Here is a 25071-nt window from a genome sequence, read left to right as displayed (position 1 = left end):
GTTTTATTTTGTGTGTTAAATGGAGAGAGAAAATATAATTTTTATATTCATGTGAGAGAGAACTTTTTCCGAAAAAGAAAATGTGACATTTTTTATGGGACAAATTAGAAAAGAAAATATGACATCTTTTGTAAGAAAAGAGGGAGTAACAAATTCTGCTGTTGCCACCACCGCCACTTGCATTTTTACCCTATCCATTCATTTATTTTATGTGCTAAGTGTTTTTCCCATTGCATATATGATTATGATTATGATTATGATTATGGAGTAGTTATTATGTCGAGAAGTGACTAAATATATCTAATTATAAGATATAACTCATAATTTGTACATCTAATCACACGAAATCGGCTTAGAATAAAACTCTATTTTCCTACCTCAAACAATACAGTTCCACGTGAATAAATAGAAATAAACCATATTTTAGAAACAAAGATAGTCTCACTTTAATTCGGCACGGATTTTAAGAAATGTAATGAAAAATGGGTTGAAAAAGTTGGTGGGATGTGGGTCCTACTTTTAAAGTACAACATTAGTTTTATAATAAAATGTGAGTAGGAATGAGTTGATGGAATATGGGATCCACTACCAAAAATGGGTAAAAGTGAAATGGGACAAACTTTGTGGGACGGACGGAAATAGAAAAATGGGACAATCTTTGTGGGACGGAGGAAGTAAGTGTAGATGGGTTTAGGGTGGATTGGCCCATTTATCCAACACAAGCTTGTGTGCTTATAACCTACTACTAGTATTTCATAATCCTTTATAACTCTAAGATCTCTCTTTCTTCTAAAAGAGGTACAAGGTGCTTAGGTATTTTGGATTAATCTATAAACATTTCTAAGCATATAGTAATAATGTGCCCCTTTTCTATTCTCTTAACAAAATATATTTAAATAACTACGACCAAAGGTATACTTGTGCTGCCATAATTTTTTGTTTGTTTGACAGTATATGATAAGAATTTATATGTTTGACTTACATGTCTAAGTAACTCATAATACATTAATAAAATTTTATTTTAACTGTAAATAGATTAAAATAGGAGAATAAAACCTATAATATTTTAACCTATCTATAATTAAAATAATCTAGAGCCCTAAAATGAGATGGCATAACTTTTTGACTTGATAATTTCACCATGTAGCTAGATAAGCATATTCCAATACCTATACAATGACGACAAAAGCCGCACCGTGCACTCCGCCCTTCACTCTACACTTTTCAGATCTCTCATCAATAGTCAATACCCTCACCCCCAATTTCTAGTTTAGGGCTTTTTCGAAACATCCCCTTTTCCAGGTAATTGAATTGGAAATATGGGTGATTGTTGTGAAATTGAAGAAGGGGCGTATGCGGATAGCTTGCTGAATCTGGAGTGGTTGAGGAGGAGTCTGGTGCGGGAGGAAGATAGCATCATCTTCAGTCTCATTGAGAGGTCCAAATATCCGATCAACTCGCGATTGTACGATCAATCCGCTGCGGCTGCGCCTTCTCTGCTGCACTTGTTCATTAAGGAATCCGAAGCTGTTCAAGCTAAGGTATATATACGTGTGTGTTTTTGTCTTTCAAATTTCAGACCTTTGCGTTTCTTCTTTTTGTGAAAGACCTCTAATTTTTTTGCATTCTTACTCTGTTGATAATCATGATGCCATCATACATAAAATGTGCGATATATTAAGTGCTTGTTGACCATTACCACTTGATTGTATTGGTTTATGAAATGCCACGTGACATTCTAAAAACAATTATCATAGGATAAGCAACAATTTGACCTCCAAATATTGCAACTGCATCCAATTATATACCCTTCTAATTGAATTTACTTACATATTTTTTCAATTAGTATAGTTGGGATTCATGGTAACAACTAGTTGTGGAATATAGCATTCTGCTTTACATAATCATTCTGTTTGCACTTTGCAGGCTGGTCGTTACACATCACCGGAAGAAAACGCATTCTTCCCGGATAGTTTACCTCCTCTTAAACACAATCCTGTAAGAATTAATCCCAACTCATACTCTCCTCATAAATCTTGAAGATTTATACATGGCGCATTTGGAACTTTTTAGGTGTTGCATCCTTCAGGAGCATGCATCAACATAAACTCCAAGATACTCAACCATTACCTCAACATGCTGATCCCTCTCATTGCTGCCAAGGGCGATGATGACAGGAACTATGCCGCCACTGCAGCCTCTGATCTAGCATGTCTGCAGGCTCTCTCAAGAAGGATCCATTATGGCAAATTTGTGGCTGAGGTGAAATTCAGAGACTCCCCTCAAGACTATACTCCGGCTATACTTGCTAAGGTAGTTTCATCATTTCACTGCGGCATCTTAATTTGTTTGGTTATGGTAAGCAAGCACTAATGTGATGGGGGATGGGCAGGACAAGGATGGTTTGATGAAGTTATTGACGTTTGAGAGCGTGGAAGAGGCGATCAAGAAACGAGTGGAGAAGAAGGCGATGGTGTTCGGGCAGGAGGTGGAGCTTCAAGAAAATGGCAGCTATAAGGTTAAGCCTGAACTGGTTTCTCAGCTCTATGGGGAATGGGTGATTCCTTTGACTAAATTTGTTCAAGTCGAGTACCTTCTTCGTCGTCTTGATTGAACATTTTTCCATTGTGTTATCTCTTGATGAACTTCAACACTCAGATCAGCATTCTTTCATGTATTTGAGTTTGTGTCCGAGGAATTAATAAAATCTTCAATACTTGCACCTTTTCTTCTTTGTGAGTGAATACTATTTGAAAATGCATTTTGCCACGAATCAATGCAACTATTAGAGTTAAAGCACAGGTGTTCAAAATCTTGGTTAAGTATTAAATAAGTATATTACTACATTGGTTTGTCACAAGTACTAACATTTAAGATTAAGCAAAGAGTAATCCTTTAATTTTGGGGCTTCTTTTATTTTCAATCAAGTTTTAATTTTGGTTGATCTCACTAAATTACAAAAAAGAAATGATTTTTTTGGAAAAAAAGATTCGGTTTGAACTTTAATGAGCAGTACTGTTGTACTAAGGTTGGAAATTGGAATCAATGATTAAAATCATAGTCCAAAATTCAATCAAGATTCATTAATTTGTCGAAAGCTTCATTAACTAATTGTCGCGGAAACACGTGCACGTGAGAAATTTAGTAGAGCATGATGAAAGTGATGGGAGTTTGAGAATGAAAGGAACAATCAGACATCTATCATTATTTTTGTCAGATCCAATGCGATCCTAACATTCTCTTAATCCAACAAAAAATCATGTGATCTTGTCCAAAATCTGACAAGAAATTCAACGGGACATCCTTTTCCCCAACACCCTCGCTGCAGCCTTTGATTTGATTCCTCTCTTTCGAAGCCAAGCTCACATAGACACACACAACACATGCTAAGTACGAATGTGAAGAAATGTATTCACATTGAAAGAGAAATGAGTGTTTCTTGCAGCCCCTACAAAATCTAGCTGCACATAGTTTCTGATTCACCTTTCTTGCTACGCATGCATAGATAGTTCTGTTTCTGATTCATGTTTTTAGATTTTGTAATCTAAGAAATTTTGGGAATTTTAGACTTTTAATCAATGTGGGCGGTTTAGGGTTCGTGGAAAGATGGCTCTTTGCCGCAAATTTTTCTACCGGAAGCCGCCGGAAGGGCTCTTGGAGATCTCAGAAAGGGTTTATGGTACGTGATTTTCTTGATTAAATTGTCTTGATATTGGAATAGATGATGGAAAATTTGTTAATTTGGGCTTTGTATTGATGATTTCTAACTCATTATCAGTATTACTAGTTTATATCTGCTGCAACAATAGAAGTTTCACATGAGAGAATGTAGTGTGTAGAATGGCTGAATTGTGGTGAATTTGGAATGGATATGGTAATGACTGAATTGTGGTGATTTTGTAGTGTTTGATTGCTGCTTCACTACGACTCAATTGGGTGGTGACGAGTATGAGGTGTATATAGGGGATATCGTGGATCAGCTCCGCGAATACTTCCCGGATTCTTCGTTCATAGTGTTTAGTTTCGGAGATGGGGATTACCAGAGAGATATCGCTACTATTCTAGATAAGCATGGCATAACAGTGGTTGATTACCCCAGCCAGAATGAGAGCTGCCCGGTGCTCACGGTGGAGATGATCCACCACTTCCTTAGGTCGAGTGAGAGCTGGCTCTGCATCGGGCAGAGGAACGTGCTCTTGATGCATTGCCAGAATGGCTCCTACCCTGTCCTCGCCTTCATGCTGTCAGCATTCTTGATATATAGGAAGCAATACTGTGGGGAGAGGAAAACTCTGGATATGGTGTACAAGCAAGCTCCTCCTGAGGCTATGCATTCGCTCTCGCCTATAGACCCATTGCCTTCACAGTTGAGGTATCTGCAGTATGTGTCGAGGAGGAACATAGGGTCCCCTTGGCCTCCCTTGGACAGGGCTCTGACGTTGGATTGTGTCATTCTTCGAGCTATCCCCAATATGGATGGAAAGGGGGGTTGTCGTCCCATATTTAGGGTATATGGACCCGATCCGTTGATGGCTGCTGATCCAAAAACTAAACTGCTCTTCTCTATGTCAAAAACAAACAGATCTGCGATTTACTTTAGACAGGTAGTATGTTATTTGAGGTTTTTTGACATATGTTTAAGTATTATGATAGTTTGGCTCACATTTGATACATGTTTCATTTTTTCTCATATATGTGAATGTGATTATGTTTCTTCATATCATTTTAGCTCAAAAAAATGAGGCCATTCTGTATTAGTGTTTCCTTCTCAATGTTCATCTTGATCAAACTCTTTTTTTTCAGGCAGACTATGAAATTGTTAAACTTGATATCAATTGCCATGTACAAGGTGACGTTGTGCTCGAGTGCATAACTCTGGATGATAGCCTAGAATACGAAGAGATCATGTTCCGTGCGATGTTCAATACAGCGTTTATCAGATCAAACGTACTGATGCTTACCTGTGACGAACTTGATGCAGTGTGGGACGCCAAGGACCACTTTCCCGGGAACTTCAGAGTCGAGGTAAGCACTTATGCCTATTTCCAGAGTCTGGAATCCTTAACTTATTCAAACGATGGATTCTTGTCTTTCCGGCTGGATTTAGGTTATTTTCTCTGACATGGACTCCACTTCTTCGATTGTGATGCTGGACTCACCGCCTAGCCAAGAGATTGAAGGTCTTCCCATTGAGGCGTTTTCTCAGGTTCACGACATATTCAACGACCTCGACTGGGGAGACACTGAGATAGACAATGCAATTAACATAATCCAACAAATGACTGTCTCTAGTATTCTTGAAGAGAAACTCGATTTTACTAAAAAGGAGAGCTGGCAGAATCCTGCTCTGATTGAGAAAGATGAACATGTGGAGGATTTGAAGGTTACTTCTTCCGGTGATTTTCATGCATTGGTTGAAAATGAGACAAGTTATCCACCAGCCTCTTCAAAGTCGTCCTTTGATTTCGATAATTTTTATACCAACAACACTGGACTGCGTGTTTCTGTTCAGAGACCTGCTCAGTCCAAAATCATATCACCGCGATTATCCCAAGCATCACCGTTTAGTCAACCTGCGTTTGCTAGTTCTCCTCAAGGCTCGTTGGGACGTCTCACAAGGTACAGTAGTGCACCAGTTGGGATTACAGCTCTGCTTGAAGACGATGATGAGATGGAATCTCTTCTGTCAGCAGTCACTCCGAGTTCAATGAAATCGGGATTAGGAGCTGTTGCTTCTGCTCCTCCTCCTCCTCCGCCACCACCATTGCATTCTAGTCCTGACTTATCTCCTTCCACACCGCCTCCTCCCCCACCGCCTCCTAGTATAGGATCAACAGAGCCTCCACATTTACCATCAGCACCTTGTCCTCCCCCTCCACCCCTACCCTCATCTCCTAAAACCATCCCTCCTCCAACAGGGTCAACCCCACCTCCGCCACCAGGTAGGTTTGTTCCACCTCCGCCCGCTCCATCAAAACCTGGTGCCTCTTCTATGCTGCTTTCATCTGCCACTGCTGTAGTGGGTGGAAAGAAGCTGCTAAGGGCCGGTGTAAAAGCTAAAAAGGCATCCCTCAAACCGTATCACTGGTTGAAGCTAACAAGGGCTATGCAGGGCAGCCTATGGGCTGAGACACAAAAACCCGAGGAGGCATCAAAGTATGTCCCCACACCATGTTCTACCTGAGTTACTCTCATCAGATTATGCAAGTGGTTTTGATTTTCCCTTCAACTCTTATGTCATCTTTGCAGAGCTCCTGAGTTAGACTTGGGTGAACTCGAGAGTCTTTTCTCAGCTACTGTTCCAAATTCAGATCCTCGGAAAACATACATGCATGGCTCAACAGTCAAATCAGATAAAGTCCATCTGGTATGATTGAGCAGTTAATATTTAACCTGAGCATATTTTCTTTTTGCAATCATGTACTAGTATGATTGAGAAACTTTTGAACTCCTGCAGATTGAGTTCCGAAGGGCAAACAACTGTGAAATCATGCTGACAAAAGTTAAAATTCCTGTGTCTGATTTGATGGTAGGTTAAAATCTCAATAGTATTCACATAATGTATGTCTTTGTGCAACCTCCCTGGTTCTGCTTTATCACGATTTAGAAACATCAGCTATGCTCCCGAAGTAGCAATCATTTGCTGGCGATTGTGAGAAGTAGAAAATGTATAATCTGGGATGAGGTTAATGCGAAGATACCTGATGATTGTAAATCATGTTGTTGTGGTGATGTGAAACAAATAAGGCCATTAGAATTTTGTACAGAAACATATAGATCCCTCATAAAATACAAGTTATCCCTTGAGCATGTCGGTCGCTTCCTCTGATTGTGGTATGGACATTTATTTGACAGAAATCAGCCCTTGCTTTAGATGACTCAGCACTGGATGGTGATCAAGTTGAAAATATCATTAAATTTTGTCCAACCAAGGAAGAAATGGAACTCCTCAAGGTATTTCCTTTTTTCAGTTATCTCATATGTCCGAGCAAGGCATATCGGTGGCTGTAACTTTTTTCTTACAGAACTACAAAGGTGACTTCGAGAACCTTGGCAAGTGCGAGCAGGTGATGCCATTAGATCAACAAATTTCTTCTCAAGTCTGATATCAATCAAGCTGGTTTCATTACCTTACTGCATTTGCTTAACGTTCATGTTTTGCAGTTTTTCATTGAGCTGATGAAAGTTCCACGCGTTGAGGCCAAGCTAAGAGTTTTCTCAATTAAAATTCAATTTTGCTCCCAGGTCTGAGAATAGTATACTTGCCTCTGTTTATTGTTAGTCCTTTCCTTGATGTATTGACTGGTGAAATAGGTAGTTGATATTTTTCAATTTGCTGAACTACATTTCCGCGCAGATATCAGATTTGAGACAGAGCTTAAACGTCGTGAATTCTATATCTGAAGAGGCAAGTGATTTTACTCTCTCTTTTCTATAAACTACCATCTTTTGCTCAGAATTGTTTTTATCAGGTCAGGAATTCTGTGAAATTTAAAAGGATCATGCAAACTATTCTTTCACTCGGTAATGCATTAAACCAGGGAACTGCCCGAGGTGAGTTGAAACACCGTTTATTTTGTAATTTGAGAGTCTTAAGCTTACATTTATACTTCCATTCCTCAGGTTCTGCAGTTGGATTCCGATTGGACAGCCTCCCAAAACTCGCTGAAACAAGAGCTAGAAATAACAAGCTGACACTTATTCATTATCTGTGTAAGGTGGTATCATCATTTCCATTATACGAACAGTTGATGAAGGTGACCTCTTATACATATCCCTAACCAAATCGCTTAGGTGCTAGCCGAAAAGTTGCCAGAAGTGTTAGATTTTCATGAAGATTTAGTCAATTTAGAGGCTGCAACAAAGGTATTCTCATGTCCTACTCAACTTCCCTTTCTTTCGATTTTGTACAACTAATATTGTCGGATAATTTCCGCTGCAGATTCAACTCAAGTACTTAGCAGAGGAAATGCAAGCCATTACCAAAGGGATTGAAAAAGTTGTACAAGAGCTTATTGCTTCTGAAAATGATGGAGCTGTATCAGAGACCTTCTGCACGGTAATTCAATCATCGCCCTCGTTGAATATGTGTTTTTCCTGGCTAGCTTTTTCAGACTATACAACTCAGTGCTTGGTCACATAACCCATGCTGAGAATCATCAAAAGTGCTCATTTTCTTGCTCGAACGGATTTCTTATTTCCAATCTTCATACTGAATTTTTAGATTTTGAAAAACTTTTTGGGCACTGCTGAAGCGGAAGTAAGATCCCTGGCTGCACTTTATTCCGGAGTGGTAAATTCCGAGCCTTGTTAATATGATTCTCTCCTCCCTCTATCTCTACTTGGCTACTCTAAGGAATTTTGACGTTTTTTAGGGAAGGAATGCAGATTCATTGGCTCATTATTTTGGAGAAGATCCTGCACGTTGCCCATTCGAGCAAGGTATTCTTATTCGAGCTTTCTTTCTTTCTTTCTTTCTTTCTTCATCATGGTTAGGCATTACTGTCTCACCACAAGTTTTTTACCTTTTCATGCAAATGAGAGTTTGAGATGGTTGTGCAGTTGTGTCAACTTTACTCAACTTTGTGAGGATGTTTCGAAAGGCTCACGAGGAGAACTGCAAGCAATTGGAGCTTGAGAATAAGAAGAAGACGCAGGAGGAAACGGAGAATCAGAAGCTCAAAGAAAATGCGTCAAGCAAGGAGCTGGACGATGAGAATGGTATTGCAACTGCAGAAAAACTGTCTGGACTTCTATAAGCCTCAGCTGTAAGAAAATCGGCCGATCAACAGGGCCCGGGAGACTGTCTAAAGCGATCTTCACCTGTTATTCCCCTGTAAATAACAAGAATCCATATTTATTTAGTCCACTTTTGATGCAGAAAGGTTGAGAAATCTGAGATTTGGAAAAGCTCTAGTTTTTATGTTGCTGATTTCTAATGTAATTTGCAGATTCTTGATCACTGTCCGAAAAATTATTTGTGAAATTATTACAACAAAAGTGCGTTTATTTTGAGTCATACAATATATTGATAAAAATAACGCAAGCTAATTCACTGTTTATTTAGATATATTAATTAATTTAGAGTTTGTTTAACCATCTTCCCATTCAAATATTCAATTTTTTGTATTATGATAAATAAATAAAAAAAATTGTGATAAAAGTCGTTAGGATGCTTTAGTCTTCAATTCATATTTTAGTGTGAATCTATCCAAAGAGTTTGTTTGGAACAAGCTCTTACGCATTTATTATAGTTTTAAAATATGATTGAGAGGAATATAATGTTGCAGCTGACTTCAACTTTTCATTTTGGATAAGCCCAACTCAACTATTCTTATCTAAGCTATTGACTCCAAATGGCAAATACATTGAATAACATATATAGGAGAGTCTGATTCACTTTTCTAATCCAAAAAAAGTCAACAAAGAAATAAACATTATAGGGAGAAAAACAAATTACATAGGCAAAAATTAGAAAAAATGCACAAAATAATAAATATTGACTAGTCCAAGTCAATAAAGATAATAAAGTATAATGCTTAGCACGTGTTCCTCCTCAAATTAAAGTTTTAATTAGAACTCTATATGATTATTTTCCTTAACATTTTATTTAATTAAATAAGTGGTGACGTGAGATAAAAACATCATTTTTATTAATCTCAACCATAACCTCAACAATGTTTAATTTGTTGATGTAAAAATACACATAATTTCTACTCGGAAAGCACTCTAGAGATGGAGAAGCAGTCGTCGTTTTCCTCGGATCCGTCGTCTAATATTCGGCCGGTGATGGCGGCCACAAGCGCCGCCGTGAAGCTGTGATTTCTCGTTAGAGATGAAGCCATTTGCTCTACCAAAACCTGCTGATTAATCTCACTCTCCTCGTTATCGATTCTTTTGCATATTGTAGGATCAATGTTTGCTGCGGCAGGGACTGGCTGTCCGACCGGAGACTGAACTGGTGACGCCGGTATTTCGGTGGTGGAGGGGTGGTGGTTGTGCTGCCCTTCGTATATCGCAACTAAAAGAGATGGATCGCTGGCACTTCTTTGTACCTATATGTATTAGCATCACCTCAGTTAGGCTTATTTTCAAACTCATGTAGTGGATGATATATTTCCATAATTCCATATGCCAAAATTTTAGGGTTTGACAAAAGCCAGAAGTTTGTTCAAATTCTTGTTCATCCCGAATTAGTCCAAAAAATCATGAAATTTGAATTTGTTTCGATTATGTTGTTGCAAAAAAATTAGGTGGAATTATATTGTAATATGATATAAGAGTCGAAGAATCATATGTAGACGTTACTGCCTAGTTAAATGACATTGTTTGTTCATAAACAACAATAACGTTTTTTGGTTGAAAAACATCATCGATACATTGCTGGTAGGCGATAATAGGGTTGAGAACAAATCAAAATTTTCTAATTTTTCCAACTGATTTTTAAAGTTGAAGGACAGACTATATAATTTGATCAAATTTTATGGTATAATGGGAAAATATAATCTTTTGATTAATTGATCAGTTATTTCAATATTCATAGATGATTGTTGTTCTTGTCTCACCTTCTTCTTGACAGGGCAAGTTGGGGAGAGTGAGCACTTATAGTAAGCTCTTGGAGATGGATTATCCCTAGTCACTTTTTGTCCATATTTCCTCCATTGATATCCATCCTTCACAATCTGCCAGAGTTCAAATATCCCAATGAGAAAACATTATCAAATCTTTGACTTTCACTAGACTTTATTACAAGAGAGAGTCTTTCTTGTAGTATCAAACTAATGCACGTAACCCGAATCTTGACTAGTCAAAGAGTAACTAGCTAACTCACCAGGCTTGTATCAGATGGATCGATTCGGACATGAACTCTCGAGGTATTCGACTTAATCTCCCTTGGCCTGCCCGGTGAGCATTCGCCACAGCAGCTGTGGAAAATGTGGCCTGAGTTTTCGAGTTGGTCTGACTTTCTTTTCCTCGAGGCGAGGAGCTCTTCTGCACAATCATTTTGGTAGTTTCTACAAACAATGGTGAGTAATTCATTGAGTTTCTTGTTCTCCCATTTCATTCTGCTCAGCTCTTGAATCAGCTCATCATGCTGCATCATCAGCAATTAAAACCATTCATTATATAACTTCAAAATTAATATTAAAAGTGATTACTTAATCATTCAACTAAGCGCAACTCAAATGATAAAATCGTAGTACTAAAAAAATACTACTAACAAATTTAAGGATTCAAATTATCAGCACTACTTTTATGTAAAAATGAAGAATTCAATAAATTGTTATTGAAAAATAAAACTATTTCCAAAGAAATTGCTGCTTACCGATGTTTCGTACATGGGTTTGGAGTTGAGGTCTATAAACTGCGGATTCGTCTGCAACAAGGTTTTCTCCATTTTTCTTGAAGATATGTGTGTGTGTGTATTTAATTATCAATGATGAAGATTAGTTATACACTTTGTTTGGTTGAGTGTTTTAGTGAAAGAAGGAATATTGTCTGAATGGTGTAGAGAAGAAGAAGTTGGAATTTATAGAGAAAAACTGTTGAATTTCATTCTCAAGTACTCAAAAGTCTTTATTATTTATGCGTCGGAAAGTTCCAGGAAGTTGGTGTTAGTATTAATTTAATTGGTCCCTTTGATTTAGTTTTTTTTCTAGCGACAACTATTATAATTCTTGGTCCACTATTTGGTAGTATAATTTGATTTTTCATATAAATTTTTCTATAAAATATATCTAAAAATTATAATAAGCTTGTTGAACTAATTTTGTAATTAAATGCGGAGTCAAGTCAATTAGTGGAATGCAAAATAAAGACTTTAATACAATTAAAAAAATCGGTAATTAATTAAGTAGGGGAGTGGATACATTTGTTACTGTTTCCTTAATTAAAACATTAACATGTTATAAATTGTGTGGGGTATATATAGAAGCGAATAAAAATTTGGATTCACATTCATAATATGGCGTTTTCACATATCATGAGGCTGCTTTTATATTATTCAACAATTTTAATGATTTGATTTGTTAACCTTATTGGATTAACTAGTAACTACCAACACTGTAATTAAGAGTCGCTTAATTGAGTAATACCGCTACAAGAAAATTGCGAATTGGTGACTTAGTCAATATATATGTGTGTGGTCTATTTTTCCCTCACTTTTACGTAACAACCACCCCATAGAGTTGCATATGACATAATTGTGACGTCATCTGGTGACGTATATTCACATTCGCAAAAATTGTTGTAAACATGTGGGACGAGGAGGTTCATCGTGTGTGATTATTGCTTGGTTGTCGTATTAGAAGGAAAATTGTCGAGAAATAAATGAAAACGAAATATAAACCCTCAATTTTCCACCCAAGAAAGATACTTTTTACATTATAACACTAGACATCAATATTCTCAAAAACAAGAATCGAACACCATACTTACTTTCTTCGTCTACCATTACAAGTCTCATTTGAATTCACCACAAATTTTAAGAAATACTATATTAAAGAAAATGAATAAAAAAAGATAATGAAATGTGGAATATACCTATTATCATTTATTTATAGCAAAAACGAACTTAGACTTCTAATGGCAGACAGATTTAAATTGTAAACCAGGACTTCAAATGGCAAACAGAGGAAGTAGTAAAATACATTATTTAATTAAAATAAATTGTGTATCCACGTAAGTTAAATACATATGTATAATTTCTTGATTTTTTTAAATAAAATTAATAAGTACTGCTACTATACTCCGTAAAATATTATCCAAGTTTGACTCAGCGCAGATTTAAAAAAATGTGAAGAAAAGTGAGTAGAAAAATTTAGTGGATTGTAGGTCCCATGTTTATATATCAATTTTATAATAAAACATGAGTAAAATGAGTTAGTGGAAAGTGGATCTATTTACAAAAATTAAAAATAAAATAAAATAGACTATATTTCACAGACAGACCAAAATAGCAAAACTGAACAACATTTTACAAACGTATAAGATAAAATTCAAGCAATCAAACAATATATATGGTGATTAATGTGGACATAAGAATTTTTTGCGCGTTATGAAAACAAAATAATGGAAGTTATGATTCAAAGATTTATTATGAACGTAACTGTCATATGAAATGACGTGATTTAATGGTAACAGATTTATACAAAACCATCGAAATTTTAAGGAAAGTTTCATATCGTGACGTCATCATGGCTTGGTCATCGAAATGACATCACCAAGAAAAATCAATGAAGAATATAGTATTTGCAATCATGTAGACCTCAAGGTCAAGGAGGACCAGCTATTGCTTCGTGACAACTTATCTACTCACAGTCGACAACACATGTATTTGGATTAATCAACATCATAAATTATTTTTTTTATTATTCTCTTTTGTTAGTACATTTCACTATTTGCCAATCAGAATAATGCAGCGTGTGTCTGTGGGGAAATGCAACGACTTTACCGAACAAAACACGAGGCCCAAATTTAAGTGGGCCCAAAATAATGGGCCATCAGGCCCAAAGTTTTCTTTCTATTTTACAACCCCTAATAATGGGCCCTATTTCGATCGTTAATTAAATCTATTGATTTTGATATGAATATATAAATAAAATAAAATGAAACACAACTTAGATCTCTTTCGCACGTCTACGATGTATAAATAGCAATTCATATACATAGAGTTATGTACACACATTTTATGTTGTATGTCGACAAATTTTCAATCAACTAACTATAAACCAACAAACATGTGTGACCTTAATTTGGCCACTAATATAAAAAATTTAATAATAATTGAGACTAAAAAATATATAAGCAATCCAAACTTACCCCTCAGCACAAATTTGATCATCACGATTGAACACATTGTCCCCTTGCCAAGTCCAAACCACATCCTTCAGGGCCGGCCTAACATCCTCCTCGCGAAACTTCACGTACTCCAACGTGTCGCCCGAGAGCTTCGAGAGCTCGACCACCGTAACCTCGGGCGCCACCTTGAAAACCTCGGCCGTGACGGACAGCCTCCCCTTCCGCCCCTCGGCGGGCCCCACCAGCCTCAATTTAAAGTCCTTGGTCCTAGCAACCCTAAACCCTAGCTTCTTCGCCACGACCTCGATTTTCCCCATGATCACCCTGGCCGAGCACCTCGACGTGAACGTCGACCCCTTCTTCCTCCGGTCCTCGAACATGCTCGAGAGATCGAACCCCGTCGACACCGACGAGATGAACTGAAACGCGTTCAAAAACGCCGGCGACGACGGGGATTTCTTAATCGCCTCGTGCACCACGTGTCTCTCACTCTCCTCCTCCTCCGCCGCCGCCTCGAACACGTCAGGCCTTTTAAAGCCCTTGCGGAACCACGTGGCGCGCATTATCCCGGGGATCGAGATCCTTTTAGTGGGGTCCACCACTAGCAATTTAGAAACCAATCGCCTCGATTCGCTCGAAAACCAAGGGGGAATCTTATATTCCCCCCTAAATATCTTCCGATACATCCCGTTCAAACTCTCCTCCTGAAAGGGCAAAAAACCCGCCAACAAAACATACAAAACGACGCCGCACGACCACACGTCCGCGGTCGCCCCGTCGTACCCCTCCATCTTGAGGACCTCGGGGGCGACGTAGGCGGGGGTCCCGCACTGCGTGTGGAGGAGGCCCCCGTCGTGGAGGGCGGAGAGGCCGAAGTCGGAGATCTTGAGGTCCTCGTTCTCGTCGAGGAGGAGGTTCTCGGGCTTGATGTCGCGGTGGAAGACGCCGCGGCTGTGGCAGAAGTCGAGGGCGCTGACGAGCTGCTGGAAGTAGCGGCGCGCGGAGGCCTCGCGGAGGCGGCCGCGCTCCACCTTGGCGAAGAGCTCGCCGCCGCGGACGTACTCCATCACCACGAAGATCTTGGAGCGCGTGGCCATCACCTCCTTGAGCTCCACGATGTTCGGGTGGCGGACGAGGCGCATCACCGCGATCTCGCGCTTGAACTGCTCCATCATCTTCTCGCTCTTGATCACCTCGTCCTTTTTGATGACTTTGATCGCGACGCATTCGTCCGTCGCTAGGTTTCGGCCGAGGTACACCTTCGCGAAGGTTCCTCTTCCGAGAAGCCTCCCCATTTCGTATTTTCCTAGCACTATTTTCTTGTTCTCTGTCATGATTCAACAATTCTGTCTCAAAAATGCAGAATTAATTTGAATTTTATGATCAAATAGTTTGAATTAGTAATAATGTTGTGACTTTAGGGTTTGGTGAGTATTTATAGCAGGGATTTGGAATTAAATATTGTATTATCTGCATTTCGTATAGCACTACTTTTATTTTTAAAACATTACTGGTGAAGCAATTTTGTTAGTGGGACACCATATTTCCATATATGTAAAGGGACTATATGTTAGATAATTATACTAGCTAGTATTAAATTAATCTGTTGTGCTAGAGTTATCAAATTATAATTAGGAGTGATAACTGATAAGTGGTAGTAATTTATAATAATGTGAGATACTAATAAGATTTGTCTTAATTATGATCTATGTTAGTAGTATTTTAGTTTGATTTTAACATAATATTTTGATGTTGGTTTGACTAATACTTGAGTGCTAACTAAGAATTACTTGTTCCTTTGTTTGACTAATCACTATTAATTTGAGATTGGATAATCCTAGGTGGAAATAGTGGTAGCTGACATCAATCTGAGTCACACTTTGTTTGACAAAAAAAGCATGGAAATACTACCAAAAATAACAATATACTTCCTCCTGCAAAGAGTTGAATTGTTATCTGAAATTTTGTGATACAATTGATATGAAATCATGTTTCTCGTAATTAAACATTCGATTCAAAATATGTAGCAAGCTTTTCTCTACTCTTGACACAATTTTGGACATATTTTATTATTTTTTGTATATATATCATGAAATAGGCCTGCTTTTAATTTGATGTTAGTTATAAACTGCCGGTTTACGGTCGCTTTCTGGTTCTATTTAGGAATTAGGAGAGCTATTGTAGATTGATTTAAAATAGTGGTATTACAAAAGCCGCGTGCTTTGTGGCGTAATCTTTATGCAATTGATCAAGTCTGTATATTAGAGTACTATATTTTTTCATATGTTTATTTTCAATATTAGATTATGATAAAGACAAACTTATTTGGTTGTGTAATGACGTGTGGCGCGCCTTACTCAGTTTACTACCCATATACTAGTATTTTAATTAAATTATATATATACTCCTAATAGCGTTGAAATTCAATGTCACTTCGTTGATCACTTGTTAATTGAATAAAGAGCCGATTGAAAATTGGGCTGCAAAACCCAATAATTGAATTAGGCCCAAATAATCATCTTGTTCATCCTCGCTCAGGCAGGGGTGGCCATGGCCCATGTCCCAAGGGCCATGGCTCATGGCCGATTCATTAATCATCATTTTCCTATTATAATATTTAGAATGTATTTATGATTGATATAACTATAGCAAAAAAACATAAAGATATTATAGCATAGAAACATTATGTCAATTAATTATCATTTTCCTATTAAAAAATTCAGAATGTATTTATAAATTATAATTGCATTAAGGAACTATTGCATAGAAATATTATAATCATTTCCTATTAAATTTAGAATGTATTTATGATTGCCCAATCCAGTAATTAAGAAATAAATATCACACGTTATTCCATAATCAGCCTATAAATAGATCAATATTTAATAGCCAAACTTATATTGATATATAGTTGTGTATCAAATCGACTGAATTGTTTTCAAATTCTGAATGGCAAATCATCCAACCACATGCCTCCTTATCCTCCTCATCTTCCACTCCATTTTCCTCCAATCCCGAGCTTGCCACCCTACGGATAGAGAGGCGCTCCTCGATTTCAAGAGAAGAATCACTGCTGATCCCTTGGGATTGCTTCACTCTTGGATTCCTGACAAAGATTGTTGCACTACATGGAAGGGAATTGCGTGCGAACCTTCAACGGGTCGAGTCCTCAATTTGACCCGTCCCGGGCGTTCTTGGGAATCTGATTCGGGGCCCATAGACACCGAAATGACGGGAACATTGTCCCCTTTTATTGGGAATCTCTCTTCTCTTCAAGTTCTCGATCTGAGTAATTTGAAGGAGTTAAAAGGGCACATCCCGTTTGAATTAGGCAAGCTTACTAACTTGCGCTACATGTTTCTGGGTTCAAACAGTCTCGAAGGGTCAATCCCAAGCTCTATTGAGGGCTTGAGTCTGTTACAAACTCTCGCTCTTGACAGGAACCGTCTCACGGGCCCGATCCCCCAAAATCTTTTCAACAAAATGACATCTCTCTCAACACTCTCGCTTGACGAGAACATGCTGTGTGGACGGATACCACCCTCGATAGGGAAACTGGTTGAGCTAAGATACCTCTATTTTGCAGGCAACAATTTCAGCGGAATCGTGCCTGAGTCCATAGGAAGGCTTCAAAACCTCGTAGATCTAGACATGTCAAGAAACCAGCTAGCCGGGCCCATACCAAACTCAATCGGAAACCTATCCAATCTCAGGCTATTCAGTATGTCCCACAATCGCCTCAGCGGAAGCATCCCACCGTCCATCGGAAACATGAAATCCCTCAAAATACTCGGGATATCTGACAACGCACTCTCCGGCCCGATCCCCAACTCCATCGGCAACCTACAAAGGGTTGTAACGGTGTTTATGGGATACAACAATCTCAGCGGCAACATCCCCACAATAATTGGCAACATGACTACCCTCCGATTCATATACCTCTCCAACAACAACTTCACCGGCGAAATCCCACCAACCCTATTCAGACTCGAGAAACTAATCGAGCTAGACCTATCCACAAACGGGCTTTCTAGCCCGATCCCGCCCCAAGTCGGCGCTATGGGCTCTTTGTCTCGTCTCATTCTCTCGCATAATCCGTTGGGAGGAAAGATTCCGGAATCTTTGGGTAAATTGGGGAATCTGTTTGCGCTGGAACTCCAAGGAAACGGTCTGTCTGGGGAGATTCCTAAGGAGCTGGCCGAGGCGAAGAATATGGGAATTGTTAAGCTATCGGAAAACGGCTTGAGCGGGTGAGAATCTCAAGGAGTTTGATGTTTCAAGGAATCAGTTGAGTGGGAAGATTCCGCAGCATAAAATCAAGTTGCCGGCTTCGTCGTTTGCTGGGAATCCTGCTTTATGTGGGGACCCACTTGCTCCGTGCAATAACTAGCCCACAAATTATGCAATAAATTACTGTCTGCACTTTTCACCAAAAAATTATGCAATCAATTAAATTTTCAATTGTACGATAAATTTGTGAGGTAAAGAGGTTAAAATAAGATTCTTTTCAAATTGCAAGCTAAAAACTCTCCAATTTTTTCCTTTTTCATTCAAAACAACACGCTTTTAACTTTAACAGAAAAAATTTTCCGATTTAGTTTAACGCCGCTCAAATCAGAAAATGTTTACCTAAAAGTAAATAATCATCTCATAATATAGTAAGCGGTTTATCTGAAATCATTACAAAAACAAGTAAAACATGAGCACACGTCAAGATGTTATTTATCAATTTAATATATAAAATTATTACCAAAACTATGCGCACGCACACGTCAAGATTTTATTTGTCAATTTTCATCCATCTGTATTGATCTTTCACCATAACTTCAAACAAATTCTGAAGTTCCAATTAAAATTCAAAATAATTTACTACAGGATACCGCATATCCAAAAATAAGATGCATTATAGTACATGAAGATTTTAACAACGATTGTAAATGTAATTAGTGTTCAAAACGATAACTTTTTCTTATTTAGAAAACGGTGCGTTTTATACATTCTGGGGGTTACAAGAAGGAGGTCAGGCGAGCCACGTCAATTAAAATTGTCTGAAAAACTAGCATCATGGGAAATCGTAATTGTTAATTAAAATTAATATATACGACATACGAGTGCAAAATTGGGCATTAAGACACCGAGGCTACACGTAAAGACTACAATTCCTAAAAAAAGACCAGTAATTACTAATTAATACTAGTGGCTAGTAATCGTAATTGAAAATATGTGAAACGCGCAATTTGATGATTCCACTCCCTCCTAAATTAAAATGTCATTTACCATTTCCAAGTCTTTCTTCTTTTATTATGCATCTGATCGCAACTTGCTATATAGTCTCAGAGCATTTTTCGTTAAGATGTAAAGCTTAGCTATCAAAATAATAATTACTCGTTTTTTTTATTTACCTTTAAAGAACTAGTCCTATAAAGGTGGTCATATATACCTATATTTTCTGTAGCTCTACAAAAATAATTGTTCAGAATATCGGTAATTAATCAATAATTTTTTCAAAACTATAGGAGCTACCGCATCCATGCACTCATTGCACCAAGAAAGAAAAAAAGAAAAGAAACTAGATTTGCAACTATAATCATTTTCCTATTAGAAAATTTAGAATGTATTTGTGATTGGTATTGATTGCCCAATTCACTAAGAATTAATATTAATACTCATAATTCATTTCACTATAATAGCCTTAAGTTAGTTAGTCAATATATAAAATATAACTATAGCAAAAAAACATAATGGTTCTATATGACATAGAAACAATATGTCAATTAATCATCATTTTCCTATCAGAAAATTTAGAATGTAGTATTAATATAACTACTTTAAGATTTGCAAAATATGGGAAAAGATGTTTAATTTTAGAAATTCATAAAATAAGTCATATCAACATTCTTGTACCCTACCACCCTTTTGTTTTATCTAAAAACGAACAGGTGATCGTTATTTGTAACATGATATCCAATTACACTTATAAGTAATTAGACCATCTCCAAGGGAAGAGGTAAATATAGAGGCAAAGAGAAAAATGATATTTGAGAATGTATTATAAGTTACCTTTACCTATTCTTGGAATAAAAGATATAACAAGTTAGTTATATTTATTTGTCTTTTCCATTTACCGTAATCTTTTGGAGTTCATTATTTTTTTTAAGAAGGTACTCCCTCCGTCCCAGAAAGATTGTCTCATTTCCTTTTTCACCCTCATTTTGCAAAAATAATAATAAATAGTTAAAGTAGAGATAGAGTAAATTAAAATAGAGAATAATGTAGAGAATAGTCTTACCTACATTATTCTTTTTCTTATTTTACTTTCTTTCAACTTTACCTATTTATTATTATTTTTGCAAAACGAGTGCATAAAATGAACTGGGACAATCTTTCTGGGACGGAGGGAGTATAATTATCTTTTCTTAGGGCTAGTCTTACCTCTTATTTCACACACTGAAAAAACGCATATTCTTGTTCGGTCTCTCTTTCTTCAATAGAAACCCCTGAATTCCCCCACTTCACGGCGAAGAATTGCCTCTTCGACACCAAAAACTCATGAATAGGCTTACCTTATACTTGAATACAACAATTGTATATACAAATACTAAAATAGTAATATTCCCACCTACAGTTCTAGGGGAAAAATCGAATTTCCAAATAATTGTCGTGGGTGCAATATAATGTGTAATTATGAAAATTATGCTAAATGCCTTGGTTTTATTTTCCTATTTTGAGTCCAATTTTTCGTAATAAAATGCACATATTTGTTTCAGTTGTTGATACTTTGAATCTATATCTCATCACAAAAAAAGCCGGTTGTTGGACATGCGATTTTGATTTTGGACATGAATAAATTTTGATTTTGGACATGCGATTTTTAGGGAATTATTGACGTTCGTGGAGAACTAAGATAATTTATACTCTCTTCCTCTAATAAACTTGAAAATAGCACGAGTTTTAATTTGAAAATGACACGGGTTAATCAACAACATATTTATATTTGGGCTATTAAGTAGTATATTTCTTTATTGGGCTAATCAATTTTATTTTAGTTTTGGGTGGGAGTTGTAGGATAATTTATACTCCCTCTATCTAATAAAACTTGAAAAAAGCACGAGTTTTAATTTGAAAATGGCCCGAATTTGTAATTATTGATTGACAAATTGGGCTATTAGTTCTGTATTCAGCTATAATTTCTTTATAATCAATGAAATGAATAAATTTTGATTTTGGACATGCGATTTTTAGGGAATTATTGACGTTCGTGGAGAACTAAGATAATTTATACTCTCTTCCTCTAATAAACTTGAAAATAGCACGAGTTTTAATTTGAAAATGACACGGGTTTATAATTATTAATCAACAACGTATTTATATTTGGGCTATTAAGTAGTATATTTCTTTATTGGGCTAATCAATTTTATTTTAGTTTTGGGTGGGAGTTGTAGGATAATTTATACTCCCTCTATCTAATAAAACTTGAAAATAGCACGAGTTTTAATTTGAAAATGGCCCGAATTTGTAATTATTGATTGACAAATTGGGCTATTAGTTCTATATTCAGCTATAATTTCTTTATAATCAATGAAATGAATAAATTTTGATTTTGGACATGCCATTTTGGACTGAGGCTAACAATCGTAATTGAAAATATGTGAAACGCGCAATTTGATGATTCCACTCCCTCCTAAATTAAAATGTCATATATCATTTCCAAGACGTATTTGTTCAATTATTATGTATCTGATCGCAACTTGCTATAATCAAAGCGCTTTTTTCTGTTAAGACGTAAAGTTCAGTTACTCGTCTTTTTTCATTTACCTTTAAAAGGTGGTCATATATACCTCATATGTATTTATTTTCTGTAGCTCTACAAAAATAATTATTCAGAATATCGGTGATTAATCAATAATTTTTTTTCAAAATTATAGGAGCTACCACTTCCATGCACTCATTGCACCAAGAAAGAAAGAAAAAAAACTAGATTTGCAACTAGGTACACATCATAAGATATCACAATTTATTGTAACTAATGACACTTTTTCGGGGGACAATTCCTTCAAATTTGTGTCATTAATTACCAGAATATGTCATAGTGTACTTATTTTTACATATTATATACTTTATTACATATTACATATAATATTTATCTTTTCTCTTGATGTTATCCATAAAATATAACTATGACAAACAAAAAATATAAAGGTACTATGACATAAAAATATAAAGGTACTATGATATGAAAACATCATGATGCCAATTAATCATTTTCCAATTAAATTTTTTTGAATGCATTTGTGATTGGTATTGATTACCCAATTCACTAATTAAGAATAATTATGACACCTCATTCCATAATCAGCCAAACTTATAGTATCATATATAGTTCATTTCACAGTATCATGAAACAAGTAAAATTTTAATCTATGATATATTAATATAAACTGAATTTTCTGTTTATTTTAAGAATTTCATAATATTAATACTCATTTTATGTTTGATTCTTTTATTTTCATATTATTGATATGAAAGTGATACATTGAATTGATTTTACGGCTATATGGACATCATTAGTCTTTACTCTTTATTATGAAAATCAGATTCACCCGAATATCATCATGCTAATTGATTGTATTCATTTCGCTATATTAGCAGTAGGTTATTAGTCAATATATTAAGTCCTGCCTTCTTACGAGATATGAATATCCTTCCTTTCAATAATTCACTAAAAATCGCATGTCCAAAATTAAAATTTATTCATTTCATTGATTATAAAGAAATTATAGCCGAATAAAGAACTAATAGCCCAATTTGTCAATCAATGATTACAAATTCGTGCCATTTTCAAATTAAAACTCATGTAATTTAAAAAGTTTTATTAGATGGAGGGAGTATAAATTATCCTACAACTCCCACCCAAAACTAAAATAAAATAGATTAGCCCAATAAAGAAATACCTAATAGCCAAAATATAAATATTTGTTGATTAATGATTATATACCTGTGCCATTTTCAAATTAAAACTTGTGCTATTTTCAAGTTCTATTAGACGAAGGGAGTATAAATTATCTTTACTGGAATAAAAATGGTGACTTTCATCTTTAACAATAATTCAAAAACTAAAGTGAATTACCTAAATTTAGGGGAGAATATTTTTTGGGAGAATTACTCAATTTAGCATAGAATTATCAATTGGCTGTATTTATTGAAGAAGATATTTGGCAAAAGTTCAGCAGAAATGGCGGATAGTTGTAATAATGCTCATGCGGTCACATAGAATTATTATTGGCTGTATTTATTGAAGAAGATATTTGGCAGAAATTCAGTAGATGCGGTCATGCCAAGAGATATCAAGTGGGACGGCCCAGCCCAACCCGGCCGGCCGAGGCCCACCTATATTGAAGGCCAGCCCGGCACAGGCCCATGTCTTCTATCTGTATCTTCAGTCGGCGATATTGTTTTCACTCTTATCTGTAAAATATTAAAGTTCTCGATTTTTCGGACCAATTTCCCTTAGTTGGAGAAAATTGGTCAGAAAAATCATGAACTTTCATAAAAATTTGGTATTTCTCACAATCATTAAAAGTGGTCTTAAAAATCATCAACTTTTCAAATTGTGCGAATTTCCCACAATAAAGTTTTCGGCGTAAATTTTGCCTGTGTGAGTTTTTTCATATCATCATTAGTTTCATCTTGCCTACTAGATGAAATGTAGCTCTGGCTATTACACGTGGGTTTTTTGGCATTCAAAATGGCAAAATTTATGCTAAAAACTCTAATGTGGGAAATTCGCACGACCATGTATATGAACGGCTTATCTTTCGAGATGAACACTCTTTCCCTGCATGCATAAAATGATTATACTCCATATCACAACACTATATTAAAAAAAGGGACTTGTTTCGCGTTGAATAATCATGTATACACATACTTGTATTCCCCTTGTTTAACGTGTATGCAAATCCATTTCGAATTGCCTGGAGGGACGGAATCAACGACTGCTTGAATGCTTTTGAAGTTTCCTCTACCCGATTGGTCGCATATGTGGTCATCGGACAGTTCATTTGAACTTTCCGATCGAAATCTAGTGGCACAACCGATGGGGGTGCTGTTTATGGCACCGGTGCCATCTGCAACGGGAATTATGAACCGACCATCAACAATTGAAACTATATTGACAAGAATGAAGAGGAGTGTTTTCATCATAGTAATAGTATGCTGTGACATGCAAAGTATATTATGATGTTTGCTAATAAAGATTTAGAAAACACTACGGCATATTTATATAAAAAAAAGGGTTGGAAATTAATGTCTTCACACAATTAATAATCTAAATCAGTAAATGAATTGATTTTATTTAGATCTACACTATAACAAGTTATATTATGGTTAAATAATCTCACTCAAGACAATATGGAAAGCAAAGTCGGTTAAAAATTACCCAAAGAAGAGAAAAAGTTGGAGTGCTTATGGGGATTACTTTCTAATTATCTTAGTTTCATTATTTCAAGTTTCTTTTATCATAATTTAATTTCTTATTTTTACTCATTATTCTACATTCAAAACTTTTTTGGTAATGAAGTGTGAGTTCAAACATTTTATCAATTTGACTTTCATTAAGTCATTTTATTTTCCAATTATTTTCTTACCATTGTTTGAGTATGAAAAGTCAAGCTTTCCACGTAAAATTTTTTTACTTTAACAAACATATCGCTGTATAGAGGATTTTTTACTTAATTAAACTAATACTACATGCCAACAAGGGATTCACGTCCAGTAAAAATTCAATGGTTGGTTCTTTCTCACACGACACAAAATACATATTTATAGGGACGTTAATTTAATTGGAATCCATAACAGAATAACCACTCATTCCTGAAATATGAAGAGGCCCAACAAGAGTTGAGAATATTGAGATTCTTTTCAGATTGTGCATTTGACTTGCGGGTGTTAATTAAAATTAATATGACATATGAGTGCAAAATTGGCAGCTCTATAAGTTTTCATTGGGATCCATTCCCTATCGAGATGATGGGTGTGTCTGCCATAGTCCCCTATCCATTAGGATCAAAGCTTCTACTCGTGCGAAACTCTGAAGGCGAGAATTCCACAAACATCAATACTTCCCTAAAAATCGCAAGTCCAAAATCAAAATTTATTTATTTCATTGATTATAAAGAAATTATAGCCGAAGAAAGAAATAATAGCCCAAGTATAAATATATTGTCGATCAATGATTACAAATCCGTGTCATTTTCAAATTAAAACTCGTGCTAT

The 25071-nt window shown here is 36.2% G+C and overlaps 5 protein-coding genes across 5 annotated transcripts; 3 read left to right on the top strand and 2 right to left on the bottom strand.

The window, feature by feature from the left end:
• Positions 1 to 1209: 1209 nt before the first annotated feature.
• On the top strand, positions 1210 to 2739 carry LOC125215252 (chorismate mutase 2-like). The gene is made up of 4 exons (XM_048116619.1): positions 1210 to 1541; positions 1927 to 1998; positions 2074 to 2313; positions 2393 to 2739. The coding sequence occupies exons 1-4, from the start codon at positions 1320 to 1322 to the stop codon at positions 2612 to 2614; spliced, it is 756 nt and encodes a 251-aa protein (XP_047972576.1). The 5' UTR covers positions 1210 to 1319; the 3' UTR covers positions 2615 to 2739.
• Positions 2740 to 3606: 867 nt separating this feature from the next.
• Positions 3607 to 8894, top strand: LOC125215017 (formin-like protein 18). Its single transcript, XM_048116300.1, has 17 exons — positions 3607 to 3679; positions 3904 to 4604; positions 4804 to 5025; positions 5108 to 6156; positions 6250 to 6367; positions 6458 to 6529; positions 6856 to 6954; positions 7026 to 7067; positions 7165 to 7245; positions 7358 to 7408; positions 7473 to 7554; positions 7624 to 7718; positions 7795 to 7866; positions 7943 to 8059; positions 8225 to 8293; positions 8376 to 8442; positions 8563 to 8894. Exons 1-17 carry the CDS (start codon positions 3607 to 3609, stop codon positions 8757 to 8759), a joined length of 3207 nt encoding a protein of 1068 aa, XP_047972257.1. The 3' UTR covers positions 8760 to 8894.
• A 737-nt stretch (positions 8895 to 9631) lies between these two features.
• Positions 9632 to 11509, bottom strand: LOC125212897 (probable WRKY transcription factor 40). Its single transcript, XM_048113189.1, has 4 exons — positions 11327 to 11509; positions 10832 to 11095; positions 10566 to 10682; positions 9632 to 10055 (listed from the first exon to the last, which is right to left on the bottom strand). The coding sequence occupies exons 1-4, from the start codon at positions 11396 to 11398 to the stop codon at positions 9714 to 9716; spliced, it is 795 nt and encodes a 264-aa protein (XP_047969146.1). The 5' UTR covers positions 11399 to 11509; the 3' UTR covers positions 9632 to 9713.
• Positions 11510 to 13646: 2137 nt separating this feature from the next.
• Positions 13647 to 15240, bottom strand: LOC125212751 (CBL-interacting serine/threonine-protein kinase 5-like). Its single transcript, XM_048112997.1, has one exon. The coding sequence runs from the start codon at positions 15132 to 15134 to the stop codon at positions 13818 to 13820; it is 1317 nt and encodes a 438-aa protein (XP_047968954.1). The 5' UTR covers positions 15135 to 15240; the 3' UTR covers positions 13647 to 13817.
• Positions 15241 to 16749: 1509 nt separating this feature from the next.
• On the top strand, positions 16750 to 18054 carry LOC125215007 (LRR receptor-like serine/threonine-protein kinase FLS2). Its single transcript, XM_048116279.1, has one exon. The coding sequence runs from the start codon at positions 16750 to 16752 to the stop codon at positions 18052 to 18054; it is 1305 nt and encodes a 434-aa protein (XP_047972236.1).
• The last annotated feature ends 7017 nt before the right edge of the window (positions 18055 to 25071 follow it).

This window comes from Salvia hispanica, chromosome 3, assembly GCF_023119035.1.
Source record: "Salvia hispanica cultivar TCC Black 2014 chromosome 3, UniMelb_Shisp_WGS_1.0, whole genome shotgun sequence".
Lineage (NCBI taxonomy): Eukaryota > Viridiplantae > Streptophyta > Magnoliopsida > Lamiales > Lamiaceae > Salvia > Salvia hispanica.
The sequence above is the reverse complement of the archived record's forward strand: the minus strand, read 5'-3'. Positions and strand labels throughout refer to the sequence as shown.